Genomic DNA, 18,808 nt, shown 5'->3' on the forward strand with positions numbered 1-18,808 from the left:
CGAATTGGCTTGTTCTGTGTTAGGTTACAGTTTGGGTGGCTCTGGTCTAAGAATGCAGATCTTTTGCCTTGTCAGCAAAAGCACTGTAGTTGTGCTTTTGTAATTGTGAATACTGGGGATGAGAACTGACTCAAAAATATAGGTTGAATAAAGGTACAGTGGCAAACATATAGTAATAAAAAATATTATTTTGAAAGAATGTTATTAGTCCCTTTGAAAAGAAGACCTTTTGTGACTCTTCTATCAGTTTTGAGAAATCAGATACAAATTAAATTCTCTAAATGCATTGGAGCAATACCATATCAAATGGAAAAATAAAGTCAATAATTCCCTATATAGTCAAGCTAAAAAAACCCGATCACAATGTTATAATGTGGTAACTGAAAACTTAGTAAAACCTTGGTCCTGAATCTGACATCAACAAAATAATACTTATTATTATAAATAATCACCAATTTCAAAATCTACTTGTTTTCAAAAATATTAGCTGTTGAATCTGTGGAATAAATTGCTTTACATCTCTACCATTTAGAGGCTCAGTGTGTGATCTGTGCGTGGAAATGCTACCAAATGGATGATCTGTAAAGTTCGTGGTTGATTGCTCATTGTTGGTCAAAATCTGGATTTGCCAACCTAGCAAATAGGTGGAGATATCTTATCCATGAAGATACCAAGAAATCAGCTCACCCTCACTACTTCAAAAGGGAAGGGTGTTAGGTGTTTCCCTTGCCAATGTTGTTCAGGTTCTTCAAATAAATTTTTGTTATTATGGTAGGCGATAGTGAATCTATCCTCCAACAAGAGCTACAGATTTTAGTTGAGAGTAAGAGCCATGTTTGCATTTGCTAAAATGATAGTAAGAGATGGCTTAGCACTAAGCCTGGTGGAACCATTTCTACTGACAAAAGGGGCAAAGCAGGTTACTGGTGCCTTGTAAATCAGTAGCTTTAGGCATTTGGGGCTCGTCAGCAATGGTTAGCAGCTCATCTAGGAGAAGGAAAACTCTGATCTCAAGTATCCGCTGCCTTGCAGTTATACCCACTAATGGGGAAGACTTGGGGAGTAAACACTGAGGAAAAATCCGGAGCTAGAGACCCTAAGGCAGTCCTACTTTGAGTTCAACGCAGACTGGCAACTTCTGCGATGCCACTTGTGCCAAACTGTATTCGCCTCAGCTGTTCCTTTGGATTCATCAGCTGAACAGAAAGGGGGAGTCTGCTACATGGGCAACAGCTGGCTCTCTAATATGTACTGCTTATGTATCATAGACAACTGGGACACAACTTCCATGGTTGATCCCAAAAAATGGAGGGTTTCATGGAATTGTTTTCTGACCAAAGTTGAGCCATTTATTAACTTCATTTGGGTATGTCTGTTGGTGGAAGGAGGCTAAGATGTGATCAGAATGAAAGAAAATAAACTGTTCTGTTACCATTACAGGAATCAGTGTAGAGTTTCTGTGTTCTCTGCGACCAGATGCACCAATGGAAAGCATCGTAGCCTGCTTACGTGCATTACATTCCTTACTGGATGTGCTTTGGCCACGTTGTAAAATAGGAAGCGATCAGGTAATGCATTATAATGTTTTACTAAGTTTTCAGTTACCACATTGTAACATTGTAACTGTTTTTTTTAGCTTGACTATATAGGGAATTACTGACTTTATTTTTCCATTTGATATGGTATTGCTCCAATTCATTTAGATAATCTAATTTGTATCTGATTTCTCAAAACTGATAGAAGAGTCACAAAAGGTCTGCAGTGAAAGACAAACTATTGCATATGTTTACTGTTGTTAGTACTATTGGCCCACTATAAATTTCTACCTCTCATCTCCAAACTAAGCTTGGATCTTTCTTCAGCTCATGTAAATAAATCTGGGATAGCTGGGTGGAATTTTGCACAAGCCTGTGTTATTTCGTAAAATTTAACTGCAGAGGAGAAACTCATTTGTTAAGGTTCACCTTAGTAGACTTAAGCATTCTGAACTTATTTTTTCTAATTCCTGTGAGATTAGAAAAGTTGAAATTGATTAAAAATGTAAATATTTTACATTTCCTAATAAAGACTTCAGCACTTATACTTCTCTTGGGATGAGTGATTGGGTTTGTTTGAAATGAAAATTCGATTCTTGGCTCACTTCACTTATCTTGTTATTTGTATAAAATAAGCCTTGGTGTGAAAAAGTATCGTGATCCTAGTAATGTTTTTAGAATATTCTGAAGCAAAAGATTTTGCTGTTTCACATCAATATGTTTACAGTTTGAATACATGTGAAAGCTTTGATTTAAATCATCCTTCCAATACAATGAAGATGGCACTTTTCTGTTGCCATCTATTTCTTAATTTGAGATTCTTTTTTATGCTTTGTTGTAGGAACTTGGAGTAGAATTACTGAATGTTTTGCATCGTTTGATTGTAACACGTGAGTCCCCATTAATCCAATTGGCTGCAGTTGATGTTGTGGAACAAATTATAAGAGCAGCCCAAGAGCATGTAAAGGAGAAGAGGAGAAGTGCAGAAGGTGGGTATTCATGGAACTAGTGGAAAAATTGTGTAATTATTGATAGTTATTAGAGTACTGTAGTGTTGAACTTCAAGCATAACTTCTTAGAATTCATAAAAATGATTAAAGAAGTCATTTGCTACAAACCAAAAGAAGAAAATAAAAAAAACTCTGGAAGAAGTCACCAGGTCAAGCAGCATCTTCTGAGGCAAATGGATGATCAATATTTCAGGTTTTGACCCTGTATCAAGACTGAGTGGTTAGAGGGAAGATAGCCAGTGAGTGGGAGGGTTGAGACGGAGACTGGTAGATATGGAGTGAACCCAGATTGGGGAGGAAGGATGATGGAGCTGTGGGGAGGGGGAGATGGGAGCACTGAGACAGAGGCTGATAGATGGAGTGATGATGGGCAGATGTAACCCACTCCCCGAGTTCCTTTCCCACTTTCACCAGCCCTCCCAAGGTCTCTCTCTCTTTGTTCAACTTTTCTATCTCTTCTTCCCCCTGCTCTTGTCACCTGGACTCTTCACTCTCCCCCATCTGGTTCTCTTTGCCCATTATATGTTACCAGCCTCAATCACATCCCTCCCTTATATACTAGCTATCGTTTCTCTACACTCTTAGTCCAGATACAGGGCTCCAACCTGAAATGTTGACCATCCCTTTGTCTCTACAGGTGCTGCTTGACCTGCTGAGTTCTTCCCTTAGTTTATTACTTGCTTCAGATTCCTGCTTCTGCATTCTTTTATGTTTCCAAAAACAGAAAATAACTGTGGATTGTCATGACAGGGTAGTGATGCACACTTTCTAGTGATATGTTGCATAGTAGGATCAAGGATACAAGAATAGGGGCATCTTATCTGCCCATTTCTATGGTATTTGAATTAGGTCATAATAAATAGTTCTTGAATAAATAATTGTAACTTTCATAAACTATCACACACACAAATTTTGTGTGATAGTTTATGAAAATTACAACTTCATTTATCTTTAAATTGAAACTTCTTCAACAAGAAGCTGCATTGTTTTCTTGTATGATTCTTACATTGATGTCATTAAGTGATAAATGATTCTTGTTTGATTACTTATCATTGACTTAAAGCTGTTTAGGTGAGAAAAAGAGGAAAGTTACTTATGCATGTACTTTATTTAAGCACTTAATTTTATTGTGTTTGGAGAGTACCAAATTGGTCAAAGTACAAATCTCCTCTTAATGGTGTAGTTCAGACAGAAGAAGTTGGTCCTCTTTTCCACATTCACTCAGATTGCTTCTGCTTTCTGAAAGTAGTGAGTCAAGTACGGACTAGTAACTTGTTATTCCCATTGTGATTGTAGCTCTTGTAGCAGACAGAGAAAGAAGAATGGACAACTCAATCCTTCTGTCTGGAGTCTGACATTTCAAGCTAGATTGATTTCTTTTCCCCACATTGTTCCCCAGATTGCACATATAAATGTTGCTTATGAAAACAATAAAGTGAAATATTGAAACTTCTAGAAGCATGAAATAAGATTTTTTTAAAATATATAGAAAACAACCGATCACATAGCATATCTGGATCGAGAAAAAGTTTTAACACTGAAAGTTGATGACTTCTCATCGGAATTCCTGAAATTCTGATGGAATCATCAATCCATGTGTTAACTTGCTATAGCTCTCCTCTGATGCTACCTGATCTCCAGCAGCTTCTGTTTTTGCTATGGAAGCTCAAATTCATCCTTATTTTTGACCTAGCTGGGCACTGACCACAGAACTAAGGTGTTGTAAATATAAACAATTACTGCCACCTGCCAATTCAGCAATCAGGAGAAGCTTTGCTTTTTCTTGTTTGTTAAAATTTCTGAAGGACTGTGTCAATTTTTGGGGAGAATTTTACCTTGTCTAATTTTCTTTACAGTTGATGATGGTGCTGCTGAGAAAGAGACTCTTCCGGAATTTGGAGAGGGCAGTGATACAGGTGGACTGGTACCAGGAAAGTCCCTAGTCTTTGCAACACTGGAGTTGACACTCTCCATCCTGGTTCGTCAACTTCCCCAATTAAACCCTAAGCTCGTGGATTCTCCAAAAAGCAGTTCCGGGAAACCTCAGTTGTTGTCTGAGGACGGAAGTAAATTAGTAGTCGCTGCCCTGCGAATTCTCTCCGAACTCATTTCAGTTTGCTCTCCTACAGGTAAGTTAAGCATATTTCAGGAAATTAATTTAAAACTGCCATTGAGTTACAGTAATTTTGTTTCTTTGAAGCTTTTTAAAAATGTCTATATTATTAGTGTTGAAAGCATATTTTATAATGTATATTTTATGCCATGAACACCTCCAACAAATGAAAACAAAGTTCTGTAAATCAGCACTTGTATGAAAAGGAACAGTTAAAATATCAGGTCACACACCTTGCATCAGATATGAAAAAAGTTAGAAGTTTATAAAGAAGCTGATAACTGATGTGATGTGCAGGGAGGAGAGGAGAGAATAGCAGCATGGTCTTTGATTGTGTGGAAGATCTGTGTGACAGAGTGGTCTAAGGATAAATACGCTTGGTAAAAAAAGTGGTCATTATATAGCTCCATCTTCATGGTCCCCCAACCATTTATAGCCTATTTCTACTCCCTCCCTGCAATCCAAAAGAGGATGCTCTTGATAAGCCCATTGTTTTAGGTACATGAGTGAAGATATTTTGCAGCATGTTCTGGGCCCTGTTAAAACTGTACCTGGAACTTTATGTATAGACCTGGATTCCCTCTCTAACTGGCAATATGCTTGTGATTGAAGGAGTGCTACAGATGTTCACTGGGTTGATTTCTGGGATGGGATGGATTGTAAATGAGGAGAGATTAATTGGTCTGGACTTGCACTGAAGGTAAAATTATTAATAGAAGCAGAATTAGGCAATTTGACCTCTTGTGTCTGGTTTGTCATTGAATAAGATTGGGACTAATGTTTTATTTTGATATCACTTCCCTGGATTAACACCATATCCCTGATTTACTTAATATCTAGAATTCTATCAATCCCTTTCCTGAATGTACCCAACAAATGTACCTCCACAGCCACCTTGCTAAACACTTTGGATTAAGGTGATTCTTTTTAGTTCTGTTCTGAATAGCACTGAATTAAGCACTGAATTTGTGATGATCATTCCAGTTCCATACACTCAAAGGGAAAGTTCACCTGACGAGTCCTGTAAGAATTTGGTATGTTTCAACAAGATCACCTTATTGAAAGTTTAGGCCTAATTTGCTTATCCATTTGAATGACATGCTTATCTGTTTGACATTGACATACATGCCATCTAGGAATCAATCTGGATAACTTTCTCTACACTCACTGAATCCCAAGTATATCCTTCCTTGTGTACAGGCCTAGTGCCTCTACTTGTATTCCAGATGTGGTCTTACCATGTTTCTATATAATGGAAGCAAAATGCCTCTATTCTTATCCTCATTATCACCTTGTAGTGAAGATCAATATGCCTTTCTTGTGACTGGCTGTGTCTACATGTTTGTATTTCACTGACATAGGCAAACCAGACCCTTTGCACATCAGTACCCTTCAATTTATCACTGTTTAAAATGCTTTTTATTTAATAATTTTACAGTTTTCTACATTATCTTTCATCTGTCATACTTTTGCCATTCATTTTACATATCTTTTTTCTTCCTGAAGAACCTCAGTATCCCTCTCACAGACCACATTGACATCCAATTTTGTATCATTTGAAGATAAGAATGTGTTAAGCTTAATACACCCATCTAAATATTTCAAGTACATACTGAACAGCTGGGAGTCAACACTCATTCCTGTGGCAGCTCACAAGTCACAGCCTCCCAACCCAAAAATGACTAGTTCATTCCTACTGTTTGCTGTCTGCTTGCCAGTTCTCATTCCACACTGGGGTATACCCCCAAACCTAGCTGCTCTGTTTGTTTTAAATAATACCATGTTTGCTTATGATTGAAGGATATCTGACATGCTTGAAGGAGGACTAGTGAAGTCAACACACTAGTGTTGTGTTCTTGAGGATTAGAAGCAAGGATCATGATTTAAAAATAAGGAGTCGGCCATTCATGGTAGAGATAAGCCATTCTTTAGCACTCTGTACCAGGAGGGTATGGAAACTTCTTAGTGTATTCAAAATGAATACATTAGACTTTTGGAATCAAGTAGTGTGGGCTTAGTATTGGAAAACAGTCTTGAGGCAAAATTTCTGCCATGTTCTCATAGGAGACGGATGTTTTCAGCACGTTCCAGTTCCTTCCATCTCCATAATTATTCACTTCACATTAACTTCCTGTACAGATGCATGAAAAGTGGTTTGTTATCAGATAACATGAATTTCAACAAAGATGAAAGATGTTGCAGTACGTATCTCCATTTGCCAGTATCCAAAACCCAGTTAGGCAATTTCTGAGAAAGGAAGGCCAGCTTCCTAACTGACTAACCAGGCAGAAATACTGAAGCAAATAATTATATCGGAACAAAAGCTAAGAGTTTCTTTTTGTTTTCATTTCCTCTGAATTATACAGTGTCTTATAGTAGTGGTCTCTTGAAGTCCGAGGAAGACGAATGTGTTGCGCAGTCAACGTCTGTGGGCACGCATATGACTTCTGAGGCTGGTCCGAAGCGCAGATACGGTCGCAGATGGGGCAAGGAGCACTGCCCGTTGGGGCAGGAGCGGACGCCTTCCTGTGTCTTTCTTGACTCGCCTTGAGGCACTGCATGCGCCATTTGGCTTGGAAGTTGCTTGCTGCCTTGGAGCATAAATTGCGCCACTTGGACTGATCAGCAGTAGTGTGTTCAAGATTGCGGGGCTGGAGTTTGGCCTACTTAAGGTTTGACTTGAGGTTGTCCTTGTACCTCTTCCTTGGGCAACCTTGGGCACAGTTGCCCTGCTCCAGTTTTCCGTAGAACAACTGACGCGGCATTCTGGACTCATCCATGCGGATCACATGGCCGGTCCATCTGAGCTGAGACTTTAAAACCTTGGCTTCAATGCTTGTGGAATTGGCTCGGTCCAGGACTGTCAGGTTGGAGATACGGTCTTGCCAGCGGATTTGCATAATTGATCGCAGAGCGCTATTGTGGAATTGTTCAAGCTGTTTGATATGTCTACAATACAGTGTCCAGGTTTCACAGCCATATAGAAATGATGAGACCACAACAGCATTGTAAACCTTCAGTTTAGTGGAGAGGTGAATGTCTTTGTGCTGCAGAACTTTGACAGTGTCTTATACTAATATATAAAACTTCAGTCAGACAGGACTAGTATTGTGTACTAATAATATTATGTGCAGTTCTGGTCACCCATTAGAAGAAGAAATTGGAGATGGTGCAAAAGAGGTTAAAACATGAATCATTCCAGAGTTTAAGAGAAGTAAATTCAGCTCTTGAGTTTTTGGAATCATAGAAGTCCTTTTGATTTTGTAAATGGCTGCAAATCCCTGGCCACAAGTTCAAACATCTAGTGGTGTTTCTGATCTTGATCTTCTTGTGTTTGTTATTTGAACTGATTCTAAGCAACATCAAACAGTGCTAGAAAAGCTTTCATTGTAATATATTGTTTCACTACAGTTGGAAAAAGTTTTTCAGGGAATCCCATATTTATAATATTTTATTGCATGGTAATTATTGTTAAATCAAAGTTATTGGTAGTGCAAAACTAATATTCCATGGCTTAGCTGCTCAATCCCACAATGTTTATCATCTAAGAAGTTAGAGGAGCTTTTATATTTACTTGCTGCACTGCAGCTGCATTATGTATCGTCTTTGTGGTTAATCACTCTTATTACAGAACTGCAGTGTGCAACTGGTAGGGGACGTTGTTGTCCAAGGATAGTGGTTCCAAAAAAAGTCTTCTTTTAAAATTGTTTTAATTTCTGATTAATCTGGGTGGAAGATTGACTGGCAGACAGAAGTCAAGGAGTGGGAATAAGGTGGGCCTTTTCTGGATGGATGATGGTGACCAGTGGTGTTCTGCAGGGATCAATGTTGGGTCCACTACTTTTCATGTCATATGTTAATGATCTGGATGATGGAATTGATAGCTTTGTGGCCAGATTTGTGGATGCTGCAAAAGTATGTGGAGGAGCAGGTAGAGTTGAGGAAGCCGGGAGCCTGCAGAAAGGAATGGCAGATGGAATACAGTGTTGTCATGCACTTTGGTAGAAGGAATAAAGGAGAAGATGATTTTCTAAACAATGAGTGAATTCAGAAATCAGCGCTACCAAGGGATTTGCGAATCCTATTGTAGAATTCCTTAAAGTTTAACTTGCAGATTGAGTTGGTAGTAAGGAAGGCAAATTCAATATTAGCATTCATTTTGAGAGGATTAGAACGTAAAAGTAAGGATGTAATGTAAGGTTTTGTTCATAGGACTTTTGAAGTATTGTGAGTGGTTTCGATCCTCATCTCTATGGAAGGATGTACTGGAATTGGAGAGGGCCTAGAGGAGAAGAATCATCTCAGGAATGAAAGGGTTAGCAAATGAGAAGGACTTGATGGGTCTGAGATTCTACTTGTTGGATTTTAGAAGAATTGTGCTGTGATGGGGGTGGGGAAGGAGTCTCGTAGAAACCTACTGAATATTGAACAGCCTGGATAGAGTGGACATGGAGAGGATGTCTGTGATCTTGGGAAGATGCAAGACCTGAGGGCACAGCCTCAGAATAGTCCCTTCAGAACAGAGATAAGGAATTTCTTTAGATAGAGCATAGCAAATCTGTTGAAATGATTTCCACAGATGGCTGTGGAGGCCAAGTCATTGGCTATATTAAAAGTGGAGACTGATAGGTTCTTGATTAGTAAGGGCATCAAAGATTACAGGGAAGATGCAGGAGAATGAGGTTTGGAGGTCATTATCAAATGGAGGAGCAGACTCGATGGGTTGAATGACCTAACTCTGCCTATATGTCTTATGGTCTAATTTTTGTTGATTAGATGCCCATATAATGGTTGCACCAAAGTAGCTTAACGTGAGGTAATTGATGTTAGTGAGAAAATTATTTTGAATTTTATCAAACCCAAAGTCTTTTCTGTATCCAGTGCTCTTAGCTACTTAATAATGTGAGGTAGGCTGATGTAAATTGGCTGTATACTGATATTCCTCTCGTGATACTGCATGTAAATTGTTAAATAGTGTTAACTATACACCAAGTTTTTGTTACCTGTCTATTCTGTCCATTAAGAGTTATAATGGACATGATAATCAGTATGTAATCATTGTTTGAATCTTGGAGCCAAACCTAAATAAAGAGAAAAGGAAACATTACTAAGGAAGTATTGTTAACAAAAGTGCAGAGTAGCATTATCATTTTGCTTGTTTGTTTATTTATGCTAACTTTTCAGTTCCTTAGAAATATTTGATTCTTCCTTTGTTTTCCAGGGAGTGTTTCTATTCTTCCTACTGTCCTTTACCTAATCACTGGAGTCCTGAAGGAAACTGCAGTAAGGAGATTTGATGGTTGTATATCTTCAACAGTCAATGCAGCACTGCAGGCACTGAAGGCCATTGTCTCCTCTCCCATGGCTAGGGCAGAGAAGAGCCATACTGCTTGGACCATGCTTCTCCGCAGTGCTCTTGCAACAATTCTGGAATTTTGGAATCCAGGTAATAGAGATTCCGGTTCTCCTGTAGAGTTGAGACTGTATTCAAAGTTAAGAATATCCAAAGGATGGAGAAAAGTAAGGCATGCCCAATACTGGAAAAGCAAAGGTGCTCAGAGAAAGATTTTGTAAAGTTACTGGAGTGAGGGGAGGGGACCAGTTTTTGAAAACAAGTGTGAGAATTAAAAAACTGATCCCTTGGTTACCCAAGGTTAAAAATAGTTACTTAAGTTGCTTAATTCAATATAAAGTTCAGAGGGCTGCAATAGGGCTGCAATATGCCTGGACAGATTAGGTTAGTAGGTTAGTGAGCACAGCATTTAAGTCTTGCTAAGACTTAGAATATGGCAATAGAATATGAGATGACTTACAGCTTAATAGTTGAAAGAAGGGAGGCTGGTTTGGATTATTTAAGAAAATGGCTGTTTAATCTGTAGAAGTCACAGAGTTAGGAGAAATTATCTAGTTGCAGGCTAGAGATCTGGTTGATCTTATGATCAACTCTGCTAGAGCAAGAACATCAGAAAATTGAAGTGGGAAGTAGCCACTTGGCCCTCTAGACTGTCCCATCGATTAATATGTCATAGGTGATCTACCCCTGGCCACAAGATTGCTTTTGCTCTGATGGAGAAGTAAGAGTGCACCAGATGATCTCTGTTCTTGCTCTGCCCGAGTGAGAACAGAGGTTAAGCAACAGATGAGTTGTGGTCAAGAAATCTGTCAACTGTAGTTGAAGGGGAGCCTTGTTTCATGGAGATATTTCAGAGGCACTTGCACAGAATATCTCCTCACTTGGATCAATTTCAATGGACATGAGAAAATAGAATAGAGTCAAAGAGCCAAAGAGTTAGAAATACAGTCAAGCCTACCACTGAGATGGAAAGATCCAGCAAGGATGCATCTTTGACTCTTCCTATTATGACACGTAAGAAAAGGGAAAAATTTAAGGCATATCTCAGCATTTTGCAGGGTCAATTCCCTTCGTGTCTCCCTGGTCCACCATTCTGTTCTCACCGACCACATGTCTTCTTACAGCACTTTTCCTTGCACCTGCAGGTAATGCAGCACTTGTCCTTTCAGTGTTTTCTTTTCTACTGTCCAGAGTGCTAAACAATCTTTTCAGGAGAAACAGTGGTTCACTTGTGCTACTTCCAGTCTGGCAAATCACATTTGTGGCTCGTAATGTAGTATCCTGAATCTTGGAGAAATATAATGCAGATCTGGTGACTAATTTGCATTCTGTCTGCATGGGCGACCCTAGGCTCTCCATTACTTGCTCCTTTACTACTGGTCTGTGATCTCCTGCGTTGTTATAACGAGGTCTAATGCAAGCTTGAGTAACACCTAATCTGTCCGGGCATATTGCAGCCTTTTTAACTTTATATTGAATTGAGCAATTTAAGTAATTGTTTTTAATATTGGCTGAACAAGTTTGTATTTTTTAGTTTTTCTTTTTCTCCCTTGTTCATCTCTGGGAGTAGAGAAATGTCTAGTCTTAGCATGTTTTCTTGTTCCTCATTTCACAGCTCCTGTGTCCTTGCATCTGTATTCTCATCCTCTAACTGTTTCCATTCACTCATTCAGTAGGTAACTTTGTTTCCAGCTTATCCCCATGGTCAGTCTTGTTTTACCCTTTTCTCCTTCCCCCACTCAATCTGCAACATAATGTGCTATTTTTGTCTCCTTCTCAGTTCTCATTAAATGTCTCCAACCTGAAACGCTAACTCTTTCTCTTCCCACAGATCAGGTTTGAATTTAATACTTCCATCATTTTCTGTTTGATGTTAGATTTCCAGCATGTATAGTTGTATTGATTTTCAGAGACCATCTTAGTTTGCTGAAAATATAGGAAAGCATAAGATCAAAAAGGAATTAAAAAATAAATCAAGAACTTTAAGATTATCAGCATAATGCAAAATGAGGGGCTGGGAATATAGTCAGCAAAATTGGTTGTTATCTTTGTGTTGAAGAAAAGGAAAATGGCCTGGAGAGCACTGTGATCTATTTGTCTGTATTGATTGAAGTATAGTGTGGGTTTTATGCGCAGATGGTAGTTTTTGAACTATGTTTAGACAATATACTTCAATGTACAATATTTATTTCGATTCACAATGTGAGGCAGGATATGTTTGCTGAACTTGATTGATACTTTTCTCGTGAGCATGAATAATCTGTATAGTATATGCATCAGTGAAAGGCCTTGGTTGTTCCGATGATTGAAAGTACCTTTCCATATCTGTACACACTATTCCCTGCTCCATGCCTCCTTAACCACAATTTACATAAACTAAAAGGATTTAACCTGCTTGGTTTCTTATTTAAGTTTTGTGTGTGTTCTTGTTTTTTGTAGAGCTGAATCACTCAGATTTGGATGAAGTGAGCATGCTAACTGCCATCAGTATTTTCTTGATGTCAGCAAATCAAGAGGTCACATGTGTGGAGTGTCTTGAAAAAGAATGTTTTAACCGGTTTAAGATAATTCTTGGTTCTAAAAATCCTGTGGTAAGTATTGCAGCACATTTACTTCAGTTCACTAGAGTTGAGAGGGTATGGCTCTGAGCTAGTATTGCATCAAATCTATCTAATCCTGGATTTTGCTAAACCTTGTCAGCATTTTGGCTTGATACTGATGAAATTTCTGATCACAAGTATCTGTAGATTTTGTGAATCATTTAAAATATGCAAGTCACAAGCTGGGTGGATAAGTACCATCAGCTACTTACTGACTGCACTCTGCTACTGAGCTCCCCTTGGCAAATTGGCAAGTCAACTTTTCAGAGCATTGTAGTTCATTGACATTTGGTAAGGCTGGATCTAGTGCTTAGGAGTTTGTAAGACTGCTACATTACTTCTCTTGGTCCAGCATTTGTCTGGGGGAGGCGGTTGGAATACATCAGAATAGTGCAAAATGATGATTTGGGTATACCGAGTTTGTTATCACACGTGTGCTGAAAGATACCAGCATCTCCTCAGATCTGCTGGTTATGCCCCTCAAGTCCAGGCTTACTCTGTGCTAGTTCTACATACCCATTCATTTGATTGGGATTGTAGAACTGCACGGAAAGGTAAGATAACATTTTTATAATTATTTTTCTTTGCAGAATTATTTGTTCTGTCTGATTTTTTTGACTTTCTTAATTAAAACTTTATTTTGTTACTATATCATTTCAATATTTTTAATTTTTAATGTTAATGTGAACATGTGAATTTTAGGCAGAGTTTTGTGAAAAGGGCTTATTCTGATCTGCCCACGTTTCTCCATTGTCATTCATGGTCTTGTTGCTCTGGAATTGTTTTGAGCCAGAGAGATCAGTCTTCCACATTCACCTGGGCAACTTAAGAGATAATATAGAGCAGGTTACAAGCCTGTGTGAATAAAACCTGAATTAAACCTGTTTTAGACCTCATGTTTTCTGTCAAATATCATTATTATTTGTCAAGTTGAATTAATCAAACACGTAATGGTTAATTTATCTATGCATTACAAGATTTATTAATGCATATAGATAAAGAAGAATAAAGGTTCATTTCTGCTCAGGACTGAGTTAACTGACTGCTTTGTGTTGAGCCAAACATAAAATAAGTCAAACACAGAAAATCAAGAAACTGCATATGCTAGAAATGTACAAAGGAAACACACAGTGGCTTTGGCAGCATCTGTGGAAAGGAAAACATACAGATACTTTTGTGGATCAAGGACCCTTCCTAGGGATCAGGAAGCTGAAAAAACAAGTGGTTACAAGTTGCAGAGAGGGTAGGGAGGGTTGAAAATGATCAGAGGAATATCTGGTAGGAAGCCAAAAGCTAAAACCAGAGAGCAAGGATTGAGGGAGTATCTGTTTAGATGTTTATGGCCTTCATGTATTTCAAGTTTCTAGCCTTTGCAGTTATTTGCTTTTTTGACCTTTACTTAATTGATGTTTACAAGTTCAAACATCAGGGGTCAGTAGATAGCTTTTAGAAGGCGGGAATCTGATTTTTGTTTCAGCTCACTGTCACAGTGATCTTTATTATCAACCTTTTTTAAAATGTAACCCATGATCCAGGAATGTCATAAATTGATCAAGGACACTCAGAGATATTCTTCTATTATCGGTTAACTTTTAATGATTATACCTGTTAGCAATATTTTAAAATTTGAACATCTGAATAAACTTTCCATTATCATATTTTTGCTTCCTTTCTAAGAAAGTATTCTATTTCTATTCAGATACGGACACATGGCTACAGATTGCTGCAGTCAGTATTTCAGCATCCTAATAAAGCTGTGTCTACACCTTACATCCACTCTCTGACCATTTTGGTTGTGGATGGGTTGCGCAAGGTGGAAAAAGAGAAACCAAGCACATGTGCTGAGTTGCAGGCCGTGCTAGAAGGGGTAAAGACACTGGAGGCTTTGGTCAATTTAGCTGATGAACAAAACCGTGAGTTTCCAATGTATTTATCTTTGGATTTTGATAAACACATGAAAATCTTTGGTTTTTTATGAGAAACCTGAAACTTGCTTTTATGATGACGTTATTTCTGTGGATCCTCCAAGAGGACCACAATCCTGTTGTAGGGCTTGGGGGCTTGTGTACCTCAATGACCCCTAGAGCTATGTTAGCTAGAGTCAAGGTGTAGGGTCACCCATGCTGAACAGGTCGAAGGGTAGAGAACAGACTAAGAGTGGTCCACTGGTCCTCCAGGTTCAGGGGTTCCACTCAGTGCTAATAACACTGACTGGTCAAAAAATTTTGTTACAGAAACAATTTCTGTGGCTAATTATTATTCTTTTGAAGTGGGGAATGTTTGAGTCCTCTGTTACACTTTCTTAACCTGTCTTTGAGGAAACCTAGAATGCCATCTTGACATTACATTTGAGTCTTACTTCACTGGTGAGCAAGTTGTTGGAGAAGATCCCGAGAGGCAGGATTTATGAGCATTTGGAGAGACATAATCTGATTAGGGATAGTTAGCATGGCTTCGTCAAGGGCAGGTCGTGCTTTATGAGCTTGACTGAATTATTTGAGGATGTAACAAAACACATTGATGAAGGCAGAACAGTGGATGTAGTGTATATGGATTTCAGTAAAGCATTTGTTAAGGTTCCCCATGTGAGGCTCATTCAGAAAGTAATGAGGCGTGGGATCCAAGGAGACCTTGCTTTGTGGATCCAGAATTGGCTTGCCCACAGAAGGCAAAGGGTGGTTGTAGATGATTCGTGTTTTGCATGGAGGTCAGTGACCAGTGGTGTTCCGCAAGGATCCGTTCTGGGAACCCTCCTCTGTGGTATTTTTATAAATGATCTCAATAAAGAAGTAGAAGGGTGGGTTAGTAAGTTTGCTGATGACACAAAAGTTGGGGGTGTTGTAGATAATCTGGAGGGGTGTCAGGTTACAGCACGACACCGAAAGGATGCAGAACTGGGCTGAGAAGTGGTAGATGGAGTTCAGCCCAGATAAGTGTGAAGTGGTTCATTTCAGTAGGTCAAATTTGAAGACAGAATATAATATTAATGTTAAGGCTCTTGACAGTGTGGAGGATCAGCAAGATCTTCGGGTCCAAGTCCATAGGACACACAAAGCTGCTGCTTAGGTTGAAGGCGTATGGTGTGTTGGCCTTCATCAACCATGGGATTGAATTCAAGAGCTGTGAGATAATGCTACAGCTATATAAGACCTAGGTTAGACCCCACTTGGAGTACTGTATTCAGTTCTGGTCACCTCATTAGAGGAAGGATGTGGATACTATAGAGAGAGTGCAGAGGAGATTTACAATGATGTTGCCTAGATTGGAGAGAGCGCCATATGAGAACAGGTTGAGTGAACTTGGTCTTCTCTACTTGAAGCGACAGAGGATGAGAGGTGACCTGATAGAGGTGTATAAGATTATGAGAGGCATCAATGATCATTTGGATAGTCAGAGGCTTCTTCCCAGGACTGAAATGGGTAACACAAGAGGGGGCATAGTTTTAAAGTGCTTGGAAGTAGGTACAAGGGGGATGTCAGAGGTAAGTTTTTCTCACAGAGAGTGGTGGGTGCATGGAATGCACTGCCAGTGAAGGTGGTTGAGGCAGATACAATAGGGTCTTTTAAGAGACTCTTAGATAGGTACATGAAGCTTAGAAAAATAGAGGGCCATGCGGTAGGGAAATTCTGGGCAGTTTCTGGAGTAGGTTAGCATAGCATTGTGGATCGAAAGGCCTGTAATGTGCTGTAGATTTCTATGTTTCTATGTAATTTACCCCTCTCTTGTAAAGTAAATGGAAGGCAGTAGGGAAAGTATTTTGATGATTTACGATAGTTCAGGGATTTTGCTGGCTTTGTAGCATCTTCCAGGGGAATAATTTAATAAACCTAAGGCCCAAAGTAAGTGTCAGGTTGGTAGGCAAAACTGTGCTTTGTCCTGGCCTGACCCATCACCAGAACCTTTATGCATTATCGAAGATCAGGATGTTAGCTGGTGTTTTTTTTGTTTGCTTCCTTGGCTCAAACGTCCTGAGGACAATACCAAGGCCTCCATCAATGGTTCAATTTAATGTCAGAGAATGTATACAGACTACAACCTGAAATCCTTATTCTTCGCAGACATCCATGAAACAGAGAAAGAACCCAAAGAATGAATGATAGAAAAATGTTAGAAACAAAAAGCATCAACACTCGCCACTAACCCTTCCCATTCCATCAACATCATTATCTTTAAAGGGTAGAATAATAGAGCTTTTGGGTACAATTACACTTAATTTTGGACATATTTATTGAGATACAGGGCGGAATAGGCCCTTCTGGCCCTTCAAACCATTCTGTCCAGCTACCCCCGATTTAACCCTAGGCTAGTCACAGGGCAATTTACAATGACCTATTGGTCTACTAACTGGTACATCTTTGGACTGTTGGAGGAATTAAGAGCACCTGGAGAAAACACGCATTCACGGGGAGGGTGAATAAACTTCGTACAGATGACATTAGAATGGAACTCCGAGCTCCGACACCCTGAGCTGTAGCGATGTTGCACTAACTGTCTGCTACTGTGGTGCTCATACGTTAACTCTTTCAGATCTATAATGAGTTGTTTAAATAACTGCCTTACTGCACCAAATTATCTTTCTTATTTTTAATGGCTATTCCATTCTCTTATGATACAGTTTGATTACTTTTATTTGTACAAACTCGTTTTTACTGTTAATTTGTTTCCGTTGTTCCTTGTGTCCTAGGCATTTATTTGGTGGCATTGCTTCTACCAATTCTGATATCCTTTCTTTTGGATGAAAATGCTTTAACATCTGCACCAAACCCAGTTAAGAGTTTACATGAGTTTGCCCTCCAGAACTTGATGCGACTAGGTCCGCAGTATCCAGCTGTTTTTCAAAAATTGGTAGGTATGTCTCCAGCGATGAAAGCTAGACTTGAAGGAGCTGTTAAAGGTAATCAAGAGAGTATCAAAGCAAAGAAAGCAGCTGGACAGTCAAAATGTTCTGGGAAAAAATCTCTCAGCATTCAACTCAAGACTGATTTTTCTAATTTCTAAGAGCTGTGAAATAGTTTGAAGACTACTCATGATAGTAGCAACCAAAGTAGACCAAGTGAAGGTAACTTAATGTTAATATTGAAGAAGTCTAATGGTATAATTTAACAACTGTTTTATATTGAATGAGGACAAATATTCTAGAGCAGTGTGTGTATAGCTTAACATTTTAAAACTTGAACATCCCATTTTTAAAAACAAGCATTTAATTTTTTTAGAAAGCATCTATACATTTCTAACATTTACTGCTGTCACATTAATTCTTAATTCACCCAAATGAAGTCTTAACACTGCTGTTGTGCATGCATTTGTGAAAATGAACGAACAACTTGGTATAACCTGTTAACTTAGACTTGATCTCCAACTTGATAGAGAAGTGATGTTGAAGGGAATTTTATGCAACCACATTTGTCATTAAAAGGCTGCTCTCCTGTTGCCAGAAATTTATAGAATAACCTTATATAGGCACTGTTATTAGTGCAATTTATAACATGTAAATTTATAACCAGCTAACTTATATGAACTACAATTGCACTACAATGGTATTATTTTAAACAAACAAGATTATTAAGTTGTCCAGTGCTTTGTCTAAGAAGAATCTCAACTATATTTAAAAAAACTCAGCTTTAATAAATCTCTAACTACGAGTGTGGCTGTTGATGGCACTCAGTTGCTTTCATTTTTGCCAGTAAAAATGATATTGCACTGTAAAGTGTGTGGTATTTCTAATGTCACAATCTTTCTACCAATGGACTAATTTCACAGGCTATTCTTGCAGAAACCAATCTGTTTAATAGCTATTTTTATTTTGCTTGGGCTTTCTGAAGTTCTAATGTACTGTATTAATAGATGACTTGCAGGTTATGTATATAACACAACTGTAAATTATATAGAATTGCAACATATGCGTTATTACTACTTTTGTATTTTTACTTAAATAAATCTAATTTCTTCACATTGTCTGTTATCTTTCATAACTTTTTCTTCCCACCGAGGTTACTTTTCCTTTTAATCAAAGTTCAAAAGTTCAAAGTAAATTTATTATTAAAGTACATATATGCCACCATATACAGCCCTGAGATTCATTTTTCCTGCGGGCGTACTCAGTAAATCAAAGAACCATAACAGACAAGCAACCGAGACAAATTGCAACTACAAAGGAAATAAGCAAGCATTAAACATCAAGAACATGAGACGAAGAG

General features: G+C 38.5%; 1 protein-coding gene across 8 annotated transcripts in view; it reads left to right on the forward strand.

Annotated features, from left to right (window-relative positions):
- Positions 1 to 18,561, forward strand: part of heatr5a (HEAT repeat containing 5a) — a 122,582-nt gene extending 104,021 nt beyond the window's left edge. For 6 of the 8 annotated variants that reach the window (XM_073040057.1, XM_073040055.1, XM_073040061.1 and 3 more), the window contains 7 exons: positions 1,441 to 1,568; positions 2,377 to 2,524; positions 4,402 to 4,674; positions 9,880 to 10,104; positions 12,451 to 12,602; positions 14,311 to 14,524; positions 17,296 to 18,561. In XM_073040057.1, the coding sequence (XP_072896158.1) occupies positions 1,441 to 1,568; positions 2,377 to 2,524; positions 4,402 to 4,674; positions 9,880 to 10,104; positions 12,451 to 12,602; positions 14,311 to 14,524; positions 17,296 to 17,609 (1,454 nt within the window). In that variant the 3' untranslated portion in view covers positions 17,610 to 18,561. Of the gene's footprint in view, positions 1 to 1,440; positions 1,569 to 2,376; positions 2,525 to 4,401; positions 4,675 to 9,879; positions 10,105 to 12,450; positions 12,603 to 14,310; positions 14,525 to 17,295 lie in introns of those variants that run through there. The other 2 variants (XM_073040062.1, XR_012098258.1) reach the window with 2 other exon arrangements.
- Positions 18,562 to 18,808: the final 247 nt, after the last annotated feature.

The sequence above is a fragment of the Hemitrygon akajei genome, chromosome 3, assembly GCF_048418815.1.
Source record: "Hemitrygon akajei chromosome 3, sHemAka1.3, whole genome shotgun sequence".
In the NCBI taxonomy this organism is placed as follows: Eukaryota; Metazoa; Chordata; class Chondrichthyes; order Myliobatiformes; family Dasyatidae; genus Hemitrygon; species Hemitrygon akajei.